The sequence below is a fragment of the Bipolaris zeicola genome (assembly GCF_000523435.1).
Source record: "Bipolaris zeicola 26-R-13 unplaced genomic scaffold scaffold_238, whole genome shotgun sequence".
Taxonomy (NCBI): domain Eukaryota; kingdom Fungi; phylum Ascomycota; class Dothideomycetes; order Pleosporales; family Pleosporaceae; genus Bipolaris; species Bipolaris zeicola.
In genome coordinates, this window is record NW_006912287.1 from 559 (window position 1) to 20,220 (window position 19,662).

General features: G+C 49.9%; 8 protein-coding genes across 8 annotated transcripts; 2 read left to right on the forward strand and 6 right to left on the reverse strand.

The window, feature by feature from the left end:
* Nucleotides 1–968: 968 nt before the first annotated feature.
* COCCADRAFT_40582 (uncharacterized protein) lies at nt 969–2,488 on the reverse strand (the record flags this gene model as incomplete). The annotated part of the gene is made up of 2 exons (XM_007718519.1): nt 969–2,341; nt 2,467–2,488. The coding sequence occupies 2 exons, from the start codon at nt 2,486–2,488 to the stop codon at nt 969–971; spliced, it is 1,395 nt and encodes a 464-aa protein (XP_007716709.1).
* A 2,769-nt stretch (nt 2,489–5,257) lies between these two features.
* On the reverse strand, nt 5,258–5,644 carry COCCADRAFT_29863 (uncharacterized protein; the record flags this gene model as incomplete). Its single annotated transcript, XM_007718520.1, has 1 exon — nt 5,258–5,644. The coding sequence occupies one exon, from the start codon at nt 5,642–5,644 to the stop codon at nt 5,258–5,260; it is 387 nt and encodes a 128-aa protein (XP_007716710.1).
* Nucleotides 5,645–5,676: 32 nt separating this feature from the next.
* On the reverse strand, nt 5,677–5,910 carry COCCADRAFT_107738 (uncharacterized protein; the record flags this gene model as incomplete). Its single annotated transcript, XM_007718521.1, has 1 exon — nt 5,677–5,910. A coding segment is annotated over one exon (234 nt), but the record flags the coding sequence as incomplete, so codon positions are not given.
* Nucleotides 5,911–6,324: 414 nt separating this feature from the next.
* COCCADRAFT_8737 (uncharacterized protein) lies at nt 6,325–7,002 on the reverse strand (the record flags this gene model as incomplete). Its single annotated transcript, XM_007718518.1, has 1 exon — nt 6,325–7,002. The coding sequence occupies one exon, from the start codon at nt 7,000–7,002 to the stop codon at nt 6,325–6,327; it is 678 nt and encodes a 225-aa protein (XP_007716708.1).
* Nucleotides 7,003–7,610: 608 nt separating this feature from the next.
* COCCADRAFT_107758 (uncharacterized protein) lies at nt 7,611–9,137 on the reverse strand (the record flags this gene model as incomplete). Its single annotated transcript, XM_007718522.1, has 5 exons — nt 7,611–8,576; nt 8,628–8,689; nt 8,740–8,891; nt 8,944–9,040; nt 9,095–9,137. 5 exons carry the CDS (start codon nt 9,135–9,137, stop codon nt 7,611–7,613), a joined length of 1,320 nt encoding a protein of 439 aa, XP_007716712.1.
* A 512-nt stretch (nt 9,138–9,649) lies between these two features.
* On the forward strand, nt 9,650–15,029 carry COCCADRAFT_107747 (uncharacterized protein; the record flags this gene model as incomplete). The annotated part of the gene is made up of 7 exons (XM_007718523.1): nt 9,650–9,765; nt 9,832–11,525; nt 11,582–11,841; nt 11,896–12,068; nt 12,149–12,296; nt 13,586–13,616; nt 13,975–15,029. The coding sequence occupies 7 exons, from the start codon at nt 9,650–9,652 to the stop codon at nt 15,027–15,029; spliced, it is 3,477 nt and encodes a 1,158-aa protein (XP_007716713.1).
* A 736-nt stretch (nt 15,030–15,765) lies between these two features.
* On the forward strand, nt 15,766–17,439 carry COCCADRAFT_40586 (uncharacterized protein; the record flags this gene model as incomplete). Its single annotated transcript, XM_007718524.1, has 1 exon — nt 15,766–17,439. The coding sequence occupies one exon, from the start codon at nt 15,766–15,768 to the stop codon at nt 17,437–17,439; it is 1,674 nt and encodes a 557-aa protein (XP_007716714.1).
* Nucleotides 17,440–17,673: 234 nt separating this feature from the next.
* Nucleotides 17,674–19,290, reverse strand: COCCADRAFT_107726 (uncharacterized protein; the record flags this gene model as incomplete). Its single annotated transcript, XM_007718525.1, has 2 exons — nt 17,674–18,647; nt 18,705–19,290. 2 exons carry the CDS (start codon nt 19,288–19,290, stop codon nt 17,674–17,676), a joined length of 1,560 nt encoding a protein of 519 aa, XP_007716715.1.
* Between the last annotated feature and the right edge of the window lie 372 nt (nt 19,291–19,662).

Consider the following 19,662-nt stretch of genomic DNA (forward strand, 5'->3'; position numbering starts at 1 on the left):
GCAAACGGGGAGGAGAGGGCCTTTAGTACTTCATCAGCAGTCTGATCTTGAATTCGGTTAACATTCACTTATAGTATTTAAAAAAATAAGTCAGGTCATAGGCATGCTGCAGCATGCCTAATAAGGGACTAAATTAGCCCTTGCACTTATTTAACGCCTACGCTAGCTAAGGTAGGAAAGCTGGAGAGGTTTTTACTCGGGCCACTGCCCGCACAATTAGGGGGGTTTTATGGCAAGTTAGCATCCATAAACGGTGTTACAAGCTACCGAAATCAGCAGTGAAATTGCCGTTGGATTGTTTAAGATAGTAAAGTAACTAGTAAGAAAGTATAATTAAGTTAACTATAATAAGAGTAAATAATAAAATCTATCTATCTTTATATCCTTATTACTTCTAGTCCTAGCATCTAGCTAAGCCTCTAGCATCTCTAATGCCTTTGGCATCTCTAGATGTCCTAGCATCTCCTAAGGAACTGGCATCTCTAGATATCCTGTCTTAGCGAGATGCTATATTACGTGATCAGCGCCCCGCGTTAATTATTACCTTCTGACGTGGACGTCTATAGGCCTTCCGCCATCTCATCGCTTGTCAAGGAGAGAATCCTTCTTGTTACTTGTAACACTGAGCCGTTACAAAGCTAGCGTTGTTGTAGCAGCCGTCGTGTTGCACAGCTATCATACGTCTATCGCAAACTAGGTAACGTAGCAATAAATACTATGTAATTTTAGGGTATATATTCTAAGATAGCTAGAGAATTACTTATAGATAGTGCTGCAAGATTTTCAACTACAAATATCTTGTAGAGAAAGGGCGACGCAGGGGTCTTTCGCTACGCAGGGGGGGGGGAGGTTAATTTAGCAAACTTTTCTTTCTTTTCAACCTTCAAGTTAATAGACTCGCTAAGAAATCTCGGATCAAAGATAGCTAGCTGTCTGACTAAACCAACGTAGTGCATTTTATTGAGGTATTATTGACTTAGGACACTGCTAAATACAATCTTCTCTGAGCCCTGGGTCATGTCGAATGTAGCTGCCACACCATATAGAAAAGTTCCTCCTAGAAATGAGCCATGTGGTTGAATTCCTGTCCAACAATAACCTGGGCTACCATCAACTGCACCATATGGTGGCTGCACCAACAAAGATGATTTTTCAAATGGAAAATCCTTTCCACCAATGCGAACAGCTACGGAACTAAATGTAGCATTACACAATGCATAGGTGTAGCCACGGCTGTCAGCAAGGGTTGGTGTACTAAACGTTTTCAGCCATGGGGTCATGGTTGATTGTGGAACGTATGAGTAGTCACTACCACAATCTACACTATAGGCTAACGGTTCACTGTCGGCACCCGGCTCGGTCCATGGAATGAACTGGTCGCCAATTGTCATGCCGTCTGGCACGATGTCCCACCAGTAATTGCGATAGGGAGGGCCGTATTTTCTGAGCGGAGCACTGCTGACATTTCCGCTATATGACACTGAACTTGGTGGTGCAGCCCCTCCTATGATCAAGGTGCCAGCATTCTCTCCATCTCTTCCGCCTATGGGCCCGAGAACGAGCGTGAAAACTGGTTTCTTGATAACACCGCTCTTAAATGCGCTGATAATCCATGGATCGTACGGAATTGAGTTGTGAGGGTTAGGATAAGATGCATTATCTTTTGTCGGATCTAATCCTGGATAGACAGAAGTGGTGTTAGGAAAGCCAAGGCCAAAAATTCCGTGCGAACCACCTGGACTTGTTGTAGGCTGCTTAGCGATATTAACCTTGGCTACTACCTGTCTTTCCACGTTAAAACCTGCAATCGAGACAGGTTCATAGCCAACAGTCCCCAAATACGAGTTTCCATTGTCGTAGGTGATATTTAAGTGCCGGTCTGGAATCTGACCACCTGAGAATGTAGGAGGTGTGAGCTTGGTAAAATTGCATTGTGATTGAGGGACTTCCTTCGTCTTATCATCGAAGCATTTGAGATCCTGGGACGGCAACCAAGTGTCAGAACTGCCAGTATCCGCCATTAACCGAAATGTTTCTCCGTCGACTTGCACATCGATACCATAACGGCTTCCAAGTTCGATCGTTTCCAAAGGTACGGTTCCGGCGTGAGTGGTGCGCTTGATAAGTTGTTTGTGAGGGCTGGAACTAAATCTTGCGGATGAACGGGTGGTTTTGAGCTGGATTTGGGATCCACCAATCGGGATTCCGAGTTCATTCAGTTTCTCTTGAAGCTTCAAACTAGCATCGTAGACACCCGCACGCGGACGGAAATTGGCATCGTCATTCTTCCCAAGAAATGGCAAGGTGTTACTCATTCCAAGAGAGGGTAGGAGTACCAGAGCTGCGATAGTAATGTGAAGATTATTGCGAGGCGCCATCATCACTCTGCTACGGTCGGATGGTTGCTGCGTTGTGATGGGTTCTGAAAGATTTTTTTTGGATACTGCTGTACTGATCAGTACACACGAGAGAGAAAAGTATCCAACATGACGTCCAATGTAATGGTTACAACCGCTTGAACCAGTCTTTTATAACTTTCTAAGAAATACTTGGCTTCATGTCATTCAGTCTGATCACGCTTTTCCGGAAGATCTCAATTGCACCAGTCCCCGTGCTTAATTCCGACGTATTCGGTCATTTGAGCCTGATTCGTATCTCACTCAGCACTATTGATGGAGCCTAGGTCCGAAACATGATAGTACATGACCCTACCGGAGTCATTTCGGTGGGCGGGAAGTTTCTCACCGCCAGATAAGCAAGGATGACGTTAGGATACAGGCCTAGAAGCCCTAACCGCCCTGGCAGATGGAATTGTTATTTGTTAGATGACGTGTTTCACAAGCGAGTCGGACACGCCCCACCAGCGCGTCAACGTCGATACTATAACGCGTCATGTCTCAACAATGCAACCATCTATTCACTTATTTTAAACTAAATCTCTACCTTGCTCTTTTTAATATCTGATTATAACGTGCCTTAAAGTACTCTATCTGAGTGTTAAGAGTATAGCTCGAGTGGATGTAATATAAGACTCCGGGTGTCAAGCTTCTTGTTGGTTGGTTTTCGCAGATAGAGAGACAGTGTGCAATAGGACAGTAACTTGGGCAATGTAAGGGGCTGCGCTCCGGGGAGCAATCGCGAGGTGTACAAGAGGTTGTATTCACTAAAGAGATAAGCTTCTAAGCTACGGAGGTGCCTTTCAAAAGTTCTGTCTACCAAGGATAATCTAGCCGAAGTACGGCCGCCTTAGCCAAAGCTTATCTCTTCCCTCTATATGCTTATTACCACCTTGTAGCTTAATAATTGTTGCACGCGTAGGTGCAGTGAAAAATTGGTCTGTATTTTCTGCTATCTACTATCTTCGTTTATTTATGGTGTATAGCCATTGCTTTTTATTGTTGAGGTCCTGCATCCAGAAGCAATGACGGTGGCTTGTCGCTTCGGCTTGTCGCTTCGGCTCAGCTGAGGTCATTGCTTCTGCAACCTTGCATAGGTTGCGACAATAATCTTTTGAATATGTATAAAGATTCGCTCAATCTAGGCTTGGATCTTAAGTTGCGAGAGATCTCTCCAGCAGTTCTGCCAGATTCTGACTGCCTCAGCCCTTGACTGTGGAGCTCCTTTCTTCGTAGTCTCTCTCTTTATGTAGTGGATGTGGGCATCCAGCCCACTAAGTCGATACTACTGTAACGGGCTGAACGCCCTTTGGATAGCTCCTCGATGGAATCTCGGCTTAACCTGCGCGCGCACCATCTGAACTACGTTCAGACCAAGCAGCGCTTAAACAGCGCGCTCAGACAACGCGCACAGATACTCCGGCATAACCTTTCTCTGACAAGCAAATAAACACAACGCAAGTAAGTAGATAGCTCCTTATCGAATACAAGCTCTTGTATACCTCGTGATTGCTCCCCGGAGCGCAGCCCCTTACACGAACTAGGGTACGATTCAGCCTAGTGGGAAAAACGACTATATAAACCCAATCTCTATGATAGCTTGTTAGGTGGATTTTTGATATCCTTTCGTACAAGGCCTATAGGTGTCTATTCGAATCAAGGCTCGTTTGATGTCCCACGCACTCCCATATGCCTCTGAGTGACGCTACTGCCGATACTGATCCGAGTAGTCTTGCCTACGCCGTTACAGTTTCTCTACTATATCTAATACTTTATATAGACGGGGGGCAAATCCTTACGAGTCTAGGTTATGAATATATCGTACGATAGTTTACTCTTTAGACTTAGTTAGCTTCTAGTAATTTAGCTGTGTTATAGGTTGAAAGTTAATCCCTTAAAGCCGCTAAGAGATCTACTAATAATGGACGTTGTAGGCTGCTGCAGCGCGTTAAATACTCTTAAACTAGCCTGTATAATAAGCCTAAACAGCTAGAGTAAGCCTACCTTCTTACTAAGTTAATATCGCGTTCTATTATTGAGACATTATCTTTCGTACGTGAAGTTCGCGATGCCAAGAGAAAGTGGCACACTCGGTGATGTGGCCCGCTCGGTGATAGAATACTTTAGTAGTAGTATTATATAATCTTCACCCGCGTAGCCCTTAGATGTTACTCGGCATAGATCTCTCTAGCACTTCGCATCTGCACTAAGTCCGTGCGTCTAGGCTGGCGGAAGAACGTCGCTAGATCGTGTCCCGCCAGCGGTGCTGTGAAGCGCCAGCAAGACTAACTAGCCCCAGTCGCCCCAGCCACTTGCTACCAGATCTTGACCGTCCAGTCGGCCGACGCCAACGCGAGCTGTGCCGAGTCATGGGAGAAGGCTATTGACCTGATCGATCCAGTAGATACACCAATATCGCGATGGCGCTGGTAGGTCCGGGTCTGGCGGCTCCACCTAATCAGCAGGATACCCTAGCGCACTTAAGCTGTACATGTCTCGTCGGAGCATCNTCGACATGGAGATTGTGTAGGCCTTTAAAGCCTGGGATGGCATGCGGGAGGAGAAGAGTGTGAAGTCGGCTTTACGATTGAGGAAGCGGGGTTTTTTCGAGACCTCGGGGATGGAGGAATTCAGTAGCGATGGCCTGGGACTGTCTGCTCGGAGATCAGCATTGAGTGCTAGCAATTAAGCAAAGGGTCGCTTACATGCTCTGAAGCCTGAACTTCCCTGCCCCTTCAAGCCTCATCGCGAGCTGCACCAGCGGCTGGATCACGTCCATGCACCACACGTTTTGATCGCGACCCCTCGACTGGCACACTCGCACATTCAGCCAGACCCTTTCACCCTACGCAACACATACTCTAGTCTTTCACGCTCCTCGCTGCCAACATCCGGATCCGAGAGGCTACGCGCCGTGCTCTGGTCCCAAGCATGACGCTCAAACCTTTGGTATCCAAAGTCCTGGGTCTTCCTCGATTGGCTCCTGCAGCCAACCCAGTATCCAACTGCTGTCCTGCCAACATCCGGATTCGAGAGGTTACGCGCCGTGCTCTGGTCCCAAGCATGACGCCCAATCCTTTGGTATCCAAAGTCCTGGGTCTTCCTCGATTGGCTCCTGCAGCCAACCCAGTATCCAACTGCCGTCCAGCCCGTCTTCCAGTTGCTCCATGACATCCCTCACTCTCCGCGGCGGCGGTGTCTTCAGCCCTGAACCCGGTTCCGTTATCGGAGGAGATGTGGAAGCCCATACAGCAATGTTGTCGCGGGACAGGCTATTCGCTCAACAAGGGCTTCTGGTGCCGGCTTGGCTGCTAGGCGGACTGAAGGTATTCCTCTCATTGAGCATGAGCGCGCTCGTATTTAAAGCCGCGCCGGCCGCAGATACGCTGTGGGTAGGCAGGACTTCGGTATCAGTATCGCGCCTCGGACGCTTGGGACTGGTGGTGCGTGCCGACATTGTACAGGTTACGGGCGCAGACGTCACACGCTTCCGCTTCAGAGATGGGCGCAACGGCGGGGATAGATCGTTCGTCCGGGCTGAAACTGGCTTGGAAAGCTGCTCGATCCAGCCTTTCACGCGTATTGTCTTCACGGCAACAATTGAGGGCGAGGTCTGATGCGAGACACTCGACGCGGCCGATTGTATTGTATTGGAAACGGAGGTAAAGGGCTCATTAGAGAGTGTTCTTACAACCACGAAAGTGCAACAACCGAATAATAAATGTGAGACGCCATAATGTACTCAAAAACTAACAAGATTCCAGAGTACTTGTTAAAGTCTTAGGGCGAAGTAGGTGTATATCTGTGCTTTAATTATTGGAAGTGCGTGCTCCCTGCGAAGTTGTTGTTCCTGTCCGTACAGGATCTTGCGCAAAGGGAGTGGGCAGCTCAGACCGGGTCAAATGGTGGCGGCTTGGCTGCTCTTGAATTAGAGTTGCTTTAGCTTCTTAAGTGGATCTTTGTCGGACTGTAGCAGCATCGCGGCCTCCCAGGCCTGGCCTCTTTCAACCACTGCCTTAATGTTCTTTTGACTGCCAATGCGCAAAATCGTCTGGCCGACCACGATTCCTGCAGCGGCCTCTACAGCCATATTTGTGATGTGCTGATTTCGCTCTGCGGTTGTCATACTATGCCACCATGCTGCTTTCTTGTCATGGACTAGCATGGCTGCGAGTTGGTTTTTGTAGAGTTCAACCGCCTCTACTGTTCCTTGAGAGTCAGAGATGCCGAGATGCCGGGAATGTTGAGGCGTTTCTTGTTCGAGATCAATACCGGCATCTTGGGCGATGATTTCCGTCGAGCCAGAGTTGCTGGAGTCCTCGAAAGAGGGCACAGGGAGGTTGGTAATGATTGGCGCGATGGGTTCAGGATCTCTTGGTCTGATCGTGTACACTTTGGGCAGGCCATCTCTCTTCCGTCGTCTCGAGGTCACCTTACCATGCTCCACCCACTGTAACGGCTTCTGCTGGTCGTATCCTGGACACTCCTTGCCAGCCTTGACGCATTTCTTGCAGTGGGGTAGGGTATGATCACAGACCAAGCGTCGCTTGAGGCATTCCCAGCACTGGCGTGTTGCTTTCTTTTCTCCACTTTCGGGTCGCTTCATGGTTTCAGTCAGGTATAGCTGCTTCCAGAATCCCGCGGCGTGCACTAAAATCGAGGCGGTCGTGACCGGGTGTTTGTCTAAACGGTAGGTGCGCGCTCCTCTGCATCTTTATTGCCGTTGGTGGTCGAGCGAAAGAGCCTGTGATTGGCAAAGATGCGCAGCGACGCACATGCAGTTGGCAGTGTCAGCAGCCACAGGGCTTGGCCCATGTTTTGCCCGAATGCGGCCTAGTACAGCTGCCCAGCAAGGCTTCACGGCTCTGACCCCACGGGGCTGCTGGCGTTACCTATCAACCGAGCAAATGAGCGGGATGGATGCCATATCAAGTTGGCTCAACTCGCCGCGCCTTGCGATGAATGGCGGAGCGACTGGTCGTGTGTGTAGTACCCTGGTAAGGGCAATGAGATGGAAGTCACGGATGACGTAGATAACTGTTGACCATGCTAGCGCCGCTTATCTGGAGCACTCTGAGCACTTCTTCAAAGTTATTTCTTCTTGTGCGAAAGTCGCTTGATCATTTCATGTATGAGGAAAATGTACATTGCTAAAACCGCTTCCTACCCAATAAGAAAGTTGTCGTAATATCTGCATCCTTCTACCTGCCCAAATCAGGCTGTAACTTGGACATTCTCTTCTAAGCTTGCTAGAGCCTTGTCGACATCGGCTTGCAGGTCGTGGAACCAAAGCCACTCGTACCACCCGTTCTGGAGCATGCGGATCGACTTGCTTACATCTGCGCCATTGGTTTCATGGACTCTTGTGAGCATGCGTCCGACTTCATCAGCTCGTTCCAACTGGTGCTGAGCTCGAGGGCGACGCACGGCATCATAAGCCTCGAGCCCTGCACTGATGTACGCGTCCGTGTCGCCGAAGTTCGCATGAGCCTCTGCGACCTTGGCGAGCACCTCAGTTAGCACCAGAGCATCTTCGACTCCCTGTGCGGCACCAGCAGCTTGGAAAGGCATAGAGGCATGGGCAGCGTCGCCCAAGAGAATAGAACGGCCGCGGTAGTAAGTGGATGTGCACCAGTGATGGAAGAGGCCCCACTTGACAGGTCGATGTTTAGCAAGGATTTGCGTCAGGCGAGGGTCCATATTCTGGCCCTCGAATTCAGCCATCATGGCCTCGTGTGTCGTTGTCTCCGTCATTGACTTCTTCTCAATGATCCAAGGTTTCGGGTCTCTCCTCACGAAAAGAAAATTGACTTCGGTGCCGTGTGTGATGCGATACTGGACAATACCCCGCTCATGACCGAAGTAATTCTTCGCAATGTCAGACACCGTCCCCAGAATCGGATAGACTTCGGACATTGGCAGCACGGCACGGTAGGCATAGATACCTGCATACACTGGTGCTACCTCTTGTGGAAAAGAAGGTCCGAGCACGTCCTCCCGAACGACACTCTTGATGCCGTCGGAGCCGGCGAGCAGAGACGCTTCAGCTGTTGTGCCATCGGCGAATTTGAGAACGACCTTATCAGGGTGCTGCTCGACCGACTCTAGGGACTTGTTAAAATGAACAGTCTCAATGGGGATGAAGGAGGTCATGATATCCAGTAACTCCTTCCGGTGTGCCTGCACATGATCAGGACCAAATTGAATTCAATTTTATTGGATTGGACTTACAGATTTGCGTACGTAGTCTTGATGACCCCAAGAAGAGTCACCAAACCATGGCTGGTCGTGGCCTGCCGAAAATAAGAATTGTACAAGGGAGTGTAATGTTGCTTAGACTTACCAAGCCCTTCATCGAGAAGCTGCCCCTCAAAAAAGATGTGCTCAGTCCCTTCGCCTTTGTTGGTAGTGCAGAGGGCCTCGTACAAAGGGCGAAAGCCGGGCTCAATGAGGTCGAGAGCTTGCATTCCATTGGGTCCAAAGCCAATGCCGGCACTAAAATGTAATCAGGTCGAGCGTCTCAAATCACTTGGCAAACTTCACCCACCCAACGACTGAGTACTCCTTGGCCGCTTCATAGATACTGAAGGAGATGCCTTTCCTGTGCAGGCCCATGGCCAAAGCCAAACCGGCAATGCCAGCGCCTAAGCATCTGTCAGACTTCCTGATATTCGGCAAGTGTAGCGATTAGGACTTACCAGCAATGGCGACATGAAAGTCTTCGCGTGTCTTACCAATCATCGTGACTCGTAGTCGTAGAGTGCAGTTGCGTTTGGATCAGATTCGTGCTTCGACCAAGGGTCCTTTTACCTGATTTTCATCCGTTCATCGTACTCCAATGCTGTAGACCGATACAGCGATTAGTTGTGGTTGGGGCGGATCTATATCCGGCTAGATCCGATGTCTCCGCGAAAGTCCACAGTCCTCAGTCGATCAAGATGCACCAGCCAAAGGTGGAAAAGATGCGACGCCTGTAACGTTGCACTATCTAGATAGCACACAGCCGCATTTCCAGATTGCGGGCAGAGCAGATAGGCGTCGTTATGCATGGAGTAGTGTATGACTGTTTATCGAAGGTCTCGCGACGTTATAGGAGCACGAAGCTAGGCCGATAAGAAGAGAGCCAACCTTGATCCGGCAAAGTGTTCCGATGTTGCCCCGAATGTCGATCCACATCACACAGACCTCCGGCTGCTTCTTCCTTACTTTCCCCATCAACTGCTTTCGCTGCGGCACCACACGACCTGGGTACGATGTCGGCTAAACCATCACATGAGCGCTCGGAACAGGCCCAAGAGCCCGGTCCTTCAGCCAATAAGCGGCGACGCGTTGGTCTTGCCTGCAATGCGTGTCGCATGCGTAAGTCTCGGTATGTAACAACCTTGGCTTGAGCAAGACATGATGAAGTTGTGTAGCGACTGACCACCTGTGATAGCTGCGATGGACAACGGCCATCGTGCTCATCCTGCGTCTCACTTGACTTCGACTGCCAGTATGAGTCAAGCGAGTCTGCTACCAATGTCATCGTACGAAAGGACTACATGTCTGATCTGGACTCTCGCATGACCGCTATGGAAAGCAAACTCCAGCGATTCAATGATCTGCTCAGAGGCCATTTGACGCCGTGTGCCGATACGCGTCAAGCTACCATAGGTAGCTCCGTAATAGCACAATCGCAACGAGATGAATCTTCACAGCCTCCTAACCGTGCGGACATCGGTCAGACTCTTGTGGCCGGTATGGAAGAGCCCCAAGACGACGATGCAGCGACCAATGGCATGGCCATGGTTTTCATCGATGAACACACCTCGGCGTTCTTCGGTGAATCGTCCAACATCAATTTTACGCAGCTTCTTCTAAGAGCGGTGGCTATCGCGCGTCAAACCGACATACAAGTGCCTGGTACGAAAGATCACGCCAGCTTCCTTGACGACGGTAATGTCTCAGGCATACATCATAGCCAACCGCAATCGAAAGCGCCATTCACGATTTCTGCTGGAATTTCAATCACTTCATTGCCGGAAGTGGCAGTGATGAACAGGTTGTTAGACACGTATTTCGACACTGCAGGGGTAGTATTTCCTTTCCTCCTCGAGGAGACAACCAGAAAAACTTACTCCGAATGCCTGAAGAACGGCTTCAAAAGGGCTCGAAGAACTTGGCTTGGGACCTTGAACATGATGTTCGCACTGGCCACCATGCTCGATCGAGAGAACTTCCCATCAGCCAAGAAACGCTTCGAAAGAGGGGACCTCTACTATCACAGGGCTGTTGGACTGTGTGGCGAACTCTCCAAGCACGTCGTGAGCCTGGAAACTGTTCACTACTTACTGATGGTAGTTATGTATTGTCAAGGCACCCAACGCTCAGTGCAAGCCTGGAACATACATGGATTACTGACCCGGTCCGCCATGGCACTCGGTTTGCATAGTTGTGTTGCTGGAAAGCATCTGGATCCCATTCAGGCGGAGTACCAGCGACGCACGTGGGTCATCATTTACTGCTTGGACAAAGTCTTGAGCGCAGCTTTTGGGCGACCAGCGAGTGTACCAGATGAGCATGCCGTTGACCGACAACCTTCTGCAGCCCTCTATCACACCCCTAGCATGTCAGAAAGTGGTGCAGACATCCCTGGCGACTTCCTTGCCGTATCGTTCGAATTGTATCAGGTAATGAGCAAATCCTTGGTCAAGCAGTATTCGGCGACCGCTCAGCAGAGAGACATCGATCTGGATGATTTGAAAACACTGCAGGCCTCCGTCGAATTCCGGAAGAGCCTTCGAATGTGGGCTGCAAGTCTGCCACCCTACCTCGGCCTTTGTGACGCGCAACCAGAGATCCTTGCGGAAAGTTCACGGCTGAACAGACTTCGTGTCATACTGTCACTTCGGTACCATAATCTAAGCATCCTTGTTCACAGACCATTGCTCAGCATCACCATTGGTCATTTATTTCGAAAGGACGACAATGCCATCAATACTGCTCCTTACTTCATTCAGCTAGCAATGGCCGAGGCCGAAGAATGCGTACAGTCAGCGGAGGCCACCATCAACATTGCCCATGCTGTCATCTCTGCTGATTCTACGAGCAAGAACAACCTTGGAGCCTGGTATTTCACTCTATATTACGGTAAGTCGTCAAGGAGCGGTCGGTATCCTGATTGTTACTTACAAACAACTCGCCAGTATTCACAGCGTCTCTTGTTATCAGCGCACGATTTCTCTGGACGCAGCATGACAGTCTTCAACTTTCCTTGGCAGCTATTGAGCACTCGAGAAAACTGCTTAAGAAAGCTGAAAAAGTGTTTCAGCACCTAGATTCGGACAACAACCTTGTACTTAGTTGCTGGAAGTACATACATGAGCTATCGATTATGTGTCAATATCGCAGTACGTCACCATATCTACCCTACTACACACTTCGGGAGAATCAGTCAATTGAGCCTGTCACAGGAGGAATAAACACACGAGAGTCCGTCTCAGAAGAACAGCCCACGGAGATAGCAGCGTGGCCAAACATCTCGGCCGACCCTACATCTATGTCAAACTCATTCCTGACGGTGCCTCCAGACGCAAATGACATCGAGGTGTACCAATTGTTTGCAAGGGAGATGTTTGATCCGTCCACCTTCGAGATTAATCCTTACGGAGCTGTAAATGGGGATGACATGATGTTCTAGAGTACACCAGGAACACCGATATTAGGTAGCGATACGGAGGACAGCACAGATATCGATCAATTATTTACAAAAGCGGAGCTGCCTGGTATTATGATATGATGGCCTATAAAGACCATACATTACCTGTAAGATATTCGGCTATGATCACGAAGCGAACTATTGAATTTGGATATCTAAACCAGCCTAGCTGGCGGCGTTGCATGGGATCATTCTCCACAGCTGTGTCATGTCACAGCAAGTTTGCCACTACCTGGACCACATTGTGACGTTTCATGGAAGTGTTGGTCCTGAGACTGCCGAGTCTTTCCGATGCTCCTTCACGCTTGTGGGGGCGTTGGAAGACGGCCATGAGGCGTTTCCGTCCACAGGAGTGAAAGAATTGAGGAAGCTCCAGTGGCTTTCCCTTTTCCAGCCTTTTGCCATCCAATCGTTAGCTGTCTTGGGATAGAAATCCACAATGCCAAGTATGCTCATGTCATGAGCCATCACTGGGAAAATATTGTCGTATGCATCGGCTACGATCAGCTTGTCGATACTTTCTTTCGCCTGCAGCCCGACATGATGCCATCCGCCTTCCATAACTGGGTCAAAGAACGGTTCGTCTCGGCTGCGCTTCGGATGCACGGCTTGAAACAGTCGCCCAGGACAGCCACCCGCTCTATGACTGATCGGACTCGGAGTGATAATATCCGGGAGCGGGATGTACCGCGATGGTCTGAATTCTCCACAATGATGCGCAATGTCTCCACCTAGCAGAATGAAGGTGGGAGGGTCCGCAGTAGTGCGAGCCAGGGCCGACATGTGACCAATAGCATGTCCGGGTGAGTGGAGAAGGAAGAAGCTTCCGTCGCCGTAGAAGTCGTACGCCTCGAAGTCACCGATCTTGAGTCCTTTGGGGCCTGAGAAATCGATCTCGTGCATGTCGCGATCTTCCCATGCCCGCTCGTCTAGTTGTGAGCTTGGTATTGTTGGATATGAAGGAATGAAGTTTGACTTGAAGCCAGGACCAACGATGAGGTCTGTGGTGTTGGGAAATGTTCGTGGGTTGCCGACGTGATCGAAATGCCAGTGAGACCATATGATCGCACCAACATCTTCCAGGTTCTGTCCGTTCTCTTGGAGGATGGTTGCAACGTCCTTCTTAACGGTGATGCTGCCACCACTTGCTTTGACTTCTGCAACGAATGTTGCTGGAAGGTTTCCCCAATCTTGCCGCACTCCGAGATCAAATACCATCGTATCATATTTGGTCCCTGAATGTGGGTGCTTGATGATATATGCCAACGAGTGGCAGGTTATGATGTCGAACCCTGCGATATCAGGTTCCACGAAATCTGAGGCTGGAAAGCCCGTCATGTAGGTCGTGGTGTCGATGATCGAGATCTCTACGATGTTTTGCGATGGAGGAATATCCATAGGGGGAGGAACGTTTAGGCCCGCCATAACGGTATGCTCGGTATGCAAATCACTTAGAATCAAAGAGGGAAGACGATTTGGTGATTAACGAAAGAAATCACTGCGATCATATTTCGTTCTTATCAGTCACGCCGATACTCACCTGCTGGCCATCTATCTTATCGGCCATGGCGATACTCCCCTGTTGGCGTTGATCCTTATCTGCCTGCGGTTGCACGAGTGTGGTATGTGTGGAGAGGTCTTGCATGGGAAGGACTTTAGCGGGAAGTAGTCCAGATAGTGAGGAGTAGTTCAGATAGCGGGGCAGACTAGTGGGATACGGCGCTGGGGCCGACTTGCACAAAGCTTCTTCGATCCAGCCCACTTGCGGCAAGTCCGGGTCGATTACCCGGTAAACTTCGCCGACACAGAGTCACGAAGGATATCTGGCTTGCGCATACAATCGACACTATAGAGGAATGCGGTCTTGTCAATCTGTTGCAGAACCAACACAACACTCCGCTTTCAACACGATGTCTGATCCCACCGTCGTCACGCAGCTGCCAGACGAAGCTGACCGCCGCTTCTACTGCAAAGATGAACTGCGTGAGTATTTTACTCGCATCAATCTTCCTGAGCAATATCTTAACGCGCCGATTTTGTCGAATGCCGACCTTGCGAAAACAAAGGAGCATGGACTTCCGTTGCTAGAGGCATTGTGCCGTCAGCAGGCATGCAACGTCCCTTTCGAAAACCTCATCCTCCATTATTCTGCTAGCAAAAAGGTTACTCTTGACTTGTCCGAACTTTACACCTGGTTCGTCAAGCGACGACGTGGTGGTCGTTGCATGGAGACCAACAGTTTCTTCGGCACTGTCCTTCGCTCGATTGGCTATCAAGTTCGCAATTGCGGTGGACGTGTCTCCAGAGCAATGAGTCCATACCCAGAGGTGCGGAAGAATCAGGCTCACACGTATGATGGGATGAACCACATGCTCAACCTCGTGCACTTCGAGGATAAGGATGAGTGGTTTGTGGTTGATGTGGGTATGGGTGCAATGGGTCCAAACATGCCGTACCCGCTCCGCGACAACTTCGAAGTTACCAGTATTGCGCCGAGGAAGATCCGACTCCAGAAGAGAGCCATTGGCGAGTCGTATGGAGGTGCAAATGCACCGAAGCTTTGGTGCTACGATGTCTGTTACGACCCCAGCCACGGTGCCGACAACAAATGGATTCCCACATACTGCTTCACAGAGAACGAATTCCTACCCCAGGATTATGAAGTCATGTCCTGGTTCACCTCTACACATAGCCGATCCTTCTTCACACGCTATGTAACGGCCACAAAAATGATCATGGGTGCTGACAGGGAGAATATTGTCGGTAGTGTCACTCTATTCAAGGAGGCTATTATGGAGCAGACAGGCAGTGAGCGCAAACTCATCAGGAAGTGCAAGACAGAAAGAGAGCGCACTGAGTTGCTGAAAAAGATTTTCGGGATTGAGTTGACTGAGGAAGAGAGAGAGAGCATTTCTCCTGCTAGCAGATTAGGTTAATTATGCAAAAAGTGCCCAAACGCAAAAGCTTAGGTCATTTGGGCGCAAATGTGTTGCTTTTTGCATCCTCAGGCCGCCGTGAGAGAAAAAAGGCGACTCACACAAATGTTCTTTCCTAGGACTATTACGTGATCGCTCTTGGCTATGCGTGTTTGCCCTTCCCGAGTTGCGTTTAGAGTTTCTTCCTACTGCGTCGTTCCCAAACAAAATTGCTCTCCGACCACATGGTCATTGCAATGACAATTCCTGCAATAGTGACTGTGGCTGCATGATACCTTTATCACGGCAAGTCAAGGTATCAGCCGCGGATTTGATATCAAGCACATTCGAGTCAGCTGAGCAGAGCAGAACCCATGTCAATCAATGATAGTAAACATATACCCCTCCAAAAATTGTAATTTTTGATTACTGCTGATAAAGGAGAGATGGGATGACAAAGGAGCGCGGTCAATCAGGACACGACTAGTGATAGGTACCGGAGATAGGATGGTACTCCCCGGTTTCTCCGCAACCCTACCCCGCCAATCTCAATGCATGGACAGAAGCGGATCCACGCGAGGTATGCAACCTTTGCTGGTGTTGGAGGACACTATCACGAGTATGGCGCACTGTGTATTGCAGACCATATAGTATTCACTCGGTCTGTCCTAGCGAGTCTACTCCCATTGAACATTGCAACCTTCGGGTAACGGCGGCCACGAATACACCTTGTTTGACATTTAACACCAACAACATCATGACGGCCGGTACTCGAATACTCCCTGTCGTCGAAGTCAAGTCAGTTCCGACAGGAAGCGCGGAGTTCGAGGAATTACGCTGGGCCAAGTTGAACAAACTCGATGCAAAGGTCCCCAAGGACTTATATCTCCCATCCACTTTGATCGAGAATCCTCCACTGGACGTAACACAGATCCCTCGTACATGTGGAATTCTCACCCCCGAAGAAATCGAGATAACAGAATCTTACGATGCAGTTGGACTGGCTGCGGCGATCGCTGAACGCAGATACACCGCTGTCGCTGTTGCGAAGGCGTTCTCAAGGCGCGCTATCATCTGTCATCAAATCACTTGTTGCTTGACACAGTGGTTTCCTGAGGATGCTATCAAACAAGCTCAAGCACTGGATGACCATCTTGCTCTGACTGGCAAAGTCGTGGGTCCCCTACACGGTGTTCCCATCAGTATAAAAGAGCATATCCGCATCAAGGGACAGGACACCTGCTTTGGGTTCATGGCGGCGACTGAGTCCAGCAGCGAAGATGCAGACTTGGTGGTTTTGTTGAGAGCTGCAGGTGCAGTGTTCTACGTTAAGACAATGCAACCACAAGGTCTCTTACATCTGGAGAGTGACTCCCCTCTCGGGAGAGTCCTCAATCCCTACAATATCAATCTATCCGCGGGAGGTTCTTCGGGTGGTGAAGCTGCCTTGTTAGCTCTCCGCGGCTCCGTCCTTGGCGTCGGGACAGATATAGGCGGTAGTGTTCGCGGACCGGCAGCGTTCTGTGGTATATATGGCTTCAAACCCACTGCCTACACGCTGCCCATCAGCGGCCTCTCCCCTGGGGCGTTCCCTCCAGCATTGAACATCATGCCCTCTGTTGGACCGATGTGTAGATCACTCCGGGACTGTGATCTGTTCATGCGCAGCGTCCTCGAGCAATGGCCCTATTTGGTCGACCCTTTACTGATACCACTTCCTTGGACCGGTCTCAAAACTCCCACGAGCGCGAGGAAGCTCAAAATCGGCATTATGGTCACGGATGGTATGATCACCCCAATGCCACCGATCACTCGTGCTCTGGCATGGGCAGAGTCCCGTCTCCAATCTTTTGCTGGAGTGGAGGTCAAATCCTTTAGACCTTACCAAGCAAAAGAAGGACTTACGCTTGTTCGCCGACTTTTTCTTCCAGATGGCGGTGTGGGCTTTAGAGCCCTTCTCGCCGCAATAGGAGAGCCGGAGCATCATCTGTCTACAGCTGTGCTTTCCACAGCTACGGATGCCAGCAGCCTTGGTGCTGTAGCTCAACTACGCGTGGATCGTGACGACTATCGGAGACATATGGCCGCGCACTGGAACGCTGAAGACGTGGATGTGGTCCTCATGCCTGCTTTCGTAGGACCTGCATCTGCTCATGACACTGCGATCTACAAAAGCTACACCAGTGTATGGAATGTAGTCGACTATCCTTCGATCGCCATTCCGACGCCCCTTTTTGCAAAGGCGAAGGGCCAGGAGACATATCTGGACCAGAATTTCGTCGGGCAGGAAGATCAATACGTCCGTCAGGCGTACGAAGAGACATGCTTCGAGGGCGCACCACTCGCATTACAACTTGTGACGCGTAAGCATCATGACAACCTACTCTTTGGGGCTCTGGAACTTCTCAGGAAGCCACTTCAGCTCCATTGATTGTATGGATATGCTTCATCTGTTTTCTTTTGTGTTGAACTTTAAGATTAAAGACAAGCTTCTGGATATTGAGACCAAGGTCGCGGCAGGCTTGTATATATCAATCTTTAGATGCATCAACGACACATCTCGTCGGCTGAAGAACAATCCTATCCTCACTCACTTATTGAAATGGTAGCAAGGAGCCCATGACACTGGGGGTTTGATTGTTGAAACTAACAACAGTTGAACTCTTCAACTCATCGATTCGGCAGCTCTAGCCCTCCATCTCTCACCGTACCTTGTGATGCTCCAGATGACCAAGACACCAGAAATCAGACACCACACTCCGAGAAAGGTGAATAGCCAGCCATTTCCGCACCAATCCAGCAACGGGCTAGCGACGAAGATGCCTACACATGAGAAAATGTTGCGCACAAAATTGTTCAAGGCGATACCGTGACTAGCTTTCTTAGGCATCAACTCAGTGAGCATAGTTGTGGCCACAGCAAAAATCAGCATGCTTCCAATGCCGAAGAAAAAGTTTGCAATCATCGGAACGAGCCAGAAGGTGCCGTAGCGAGCGGACCAGCCGTACCAGATCAAGGCCAAAGGAAAGATCATAGCACCTAGCCATGCATTCTCTCGCAAGCGGTCTTCAGGCCGATAGATGAGACGCCCTTCTTCATCGTATCGGTTCGCCTTCCTAGCCTCGCGAGCCATTATCTTGTCGACCCATTTGCCGCCCAGGAAGGATGTAACAAAATAGCCCAAGGAGTTCGGAATATAAAGCAGGCCCACAATAATGGTGGGAAAGTGATATGGTTCTGAGTCAAAGGTTTGTTGAACAGAAATGTTCAGGACGTTTAGAGAACCGAACGTGATGCTCGCGTAGTAAACAACCAACGCTACGGCAGGTATGCGAAGGTGCAGGACAATAGCGAGAGGGTCGACGAACCACTGGCGGAGGACCGTAATGTAGCCTCTCGACTTTAGGGCTATGCTTTGTCTTGTGCTAATGCGTGATAGGGGCGCTCTTGCGTCGGTCAGGGATGATGTGGTGGGTGCAGGCAGGCTTGTAGATTTAAGTGTCTCTGGCAGAAAGAAAAGCACAAAGAACCAGAGAACTGCGCCATAAATGGTCATGAACCACATGCAGCTTCTCCAGCCGAGTCCTTGAGTCAGTGCTCCGCCAATGATCGGAGCGACAAGAGGGCCGCATAGAGGACCTGCGACGTTACATATTAGTCTCTATACTATCCCCAATAGGGTCGGGCTGAACGGACCTAAGTAAAACATGGACATGGCGTTGCCACGTTCTTTGACGTGCCAGATATCGGCGATTGTACCAGCACCAACTGCTTGTACCGACGCGGCAGCACCTCCAGAGAGAATGCGCATGACAATGAACATGGCAATGTTAACACTGACAGCGCTCAAGACGTTGAATATTACGAAGACAAAGAAGGAGACCAGGTAGATTGTCCTTCGCCCGAGAATTTCAGAGAAGCTACTCCACCAAAGTGGGAAGATAGACATGCTAAGCATATACAAGGCAACCGCAAGATTGGTCACAGTGGATGGAGAGTTGAACTCAATGTCGATTCGCGAAAGGCCAGGTAAGATGATAGAACTGCCCATCGGAGCAGCAGCAGCGGCCGCAGCGACAACGCAAGTGATGAGCCACTTTGTTCTGCGAGCATAATGCTTAGCGTCGTCAACTTCAGCGACCACAGCCAAGCGGGCCAGTAGCCCTGTCCGTTGGCTCCTGGGTACGAGTGCTGGGTTGACGTCTTCACTGGCTATCGAAGCCGCGATCGGTTTCTCTCGTGTCGGTACGTCTCCGTCAGCCGGACTAGTGGCAGGATACATTCCATCGGTCGTCGGTAAAGGTGCAGTAATTGTGTCATACCCTGGCTGATGTCGTATAGGGGCGGGAGGTGTTGAGTTCATTTCGTTTGCTGAGTGCTGCTCTTGTGAGCCCATGTTGGATCGGCGTTATCGTTGCCTGGTGCTCTGCAATTGATGTGCAGGATCTCTGTTGGATGACAGGATGCCGGAAGAACGAAGCAAGTGAGCCATAGTTACGTGCGTCTTTACGCTGTCGTTCACATCGTTCGGGCTCGTCAAAGCTTGAGCGAATTTCTCACTTGGGACTGTCTTGCGCGGGACGACCGAGAGCTCCCCGGGAACTTCTAATCTGGCTAGGATCGCCAACTGCAAGTCAACAACGTTTCCGAGTTT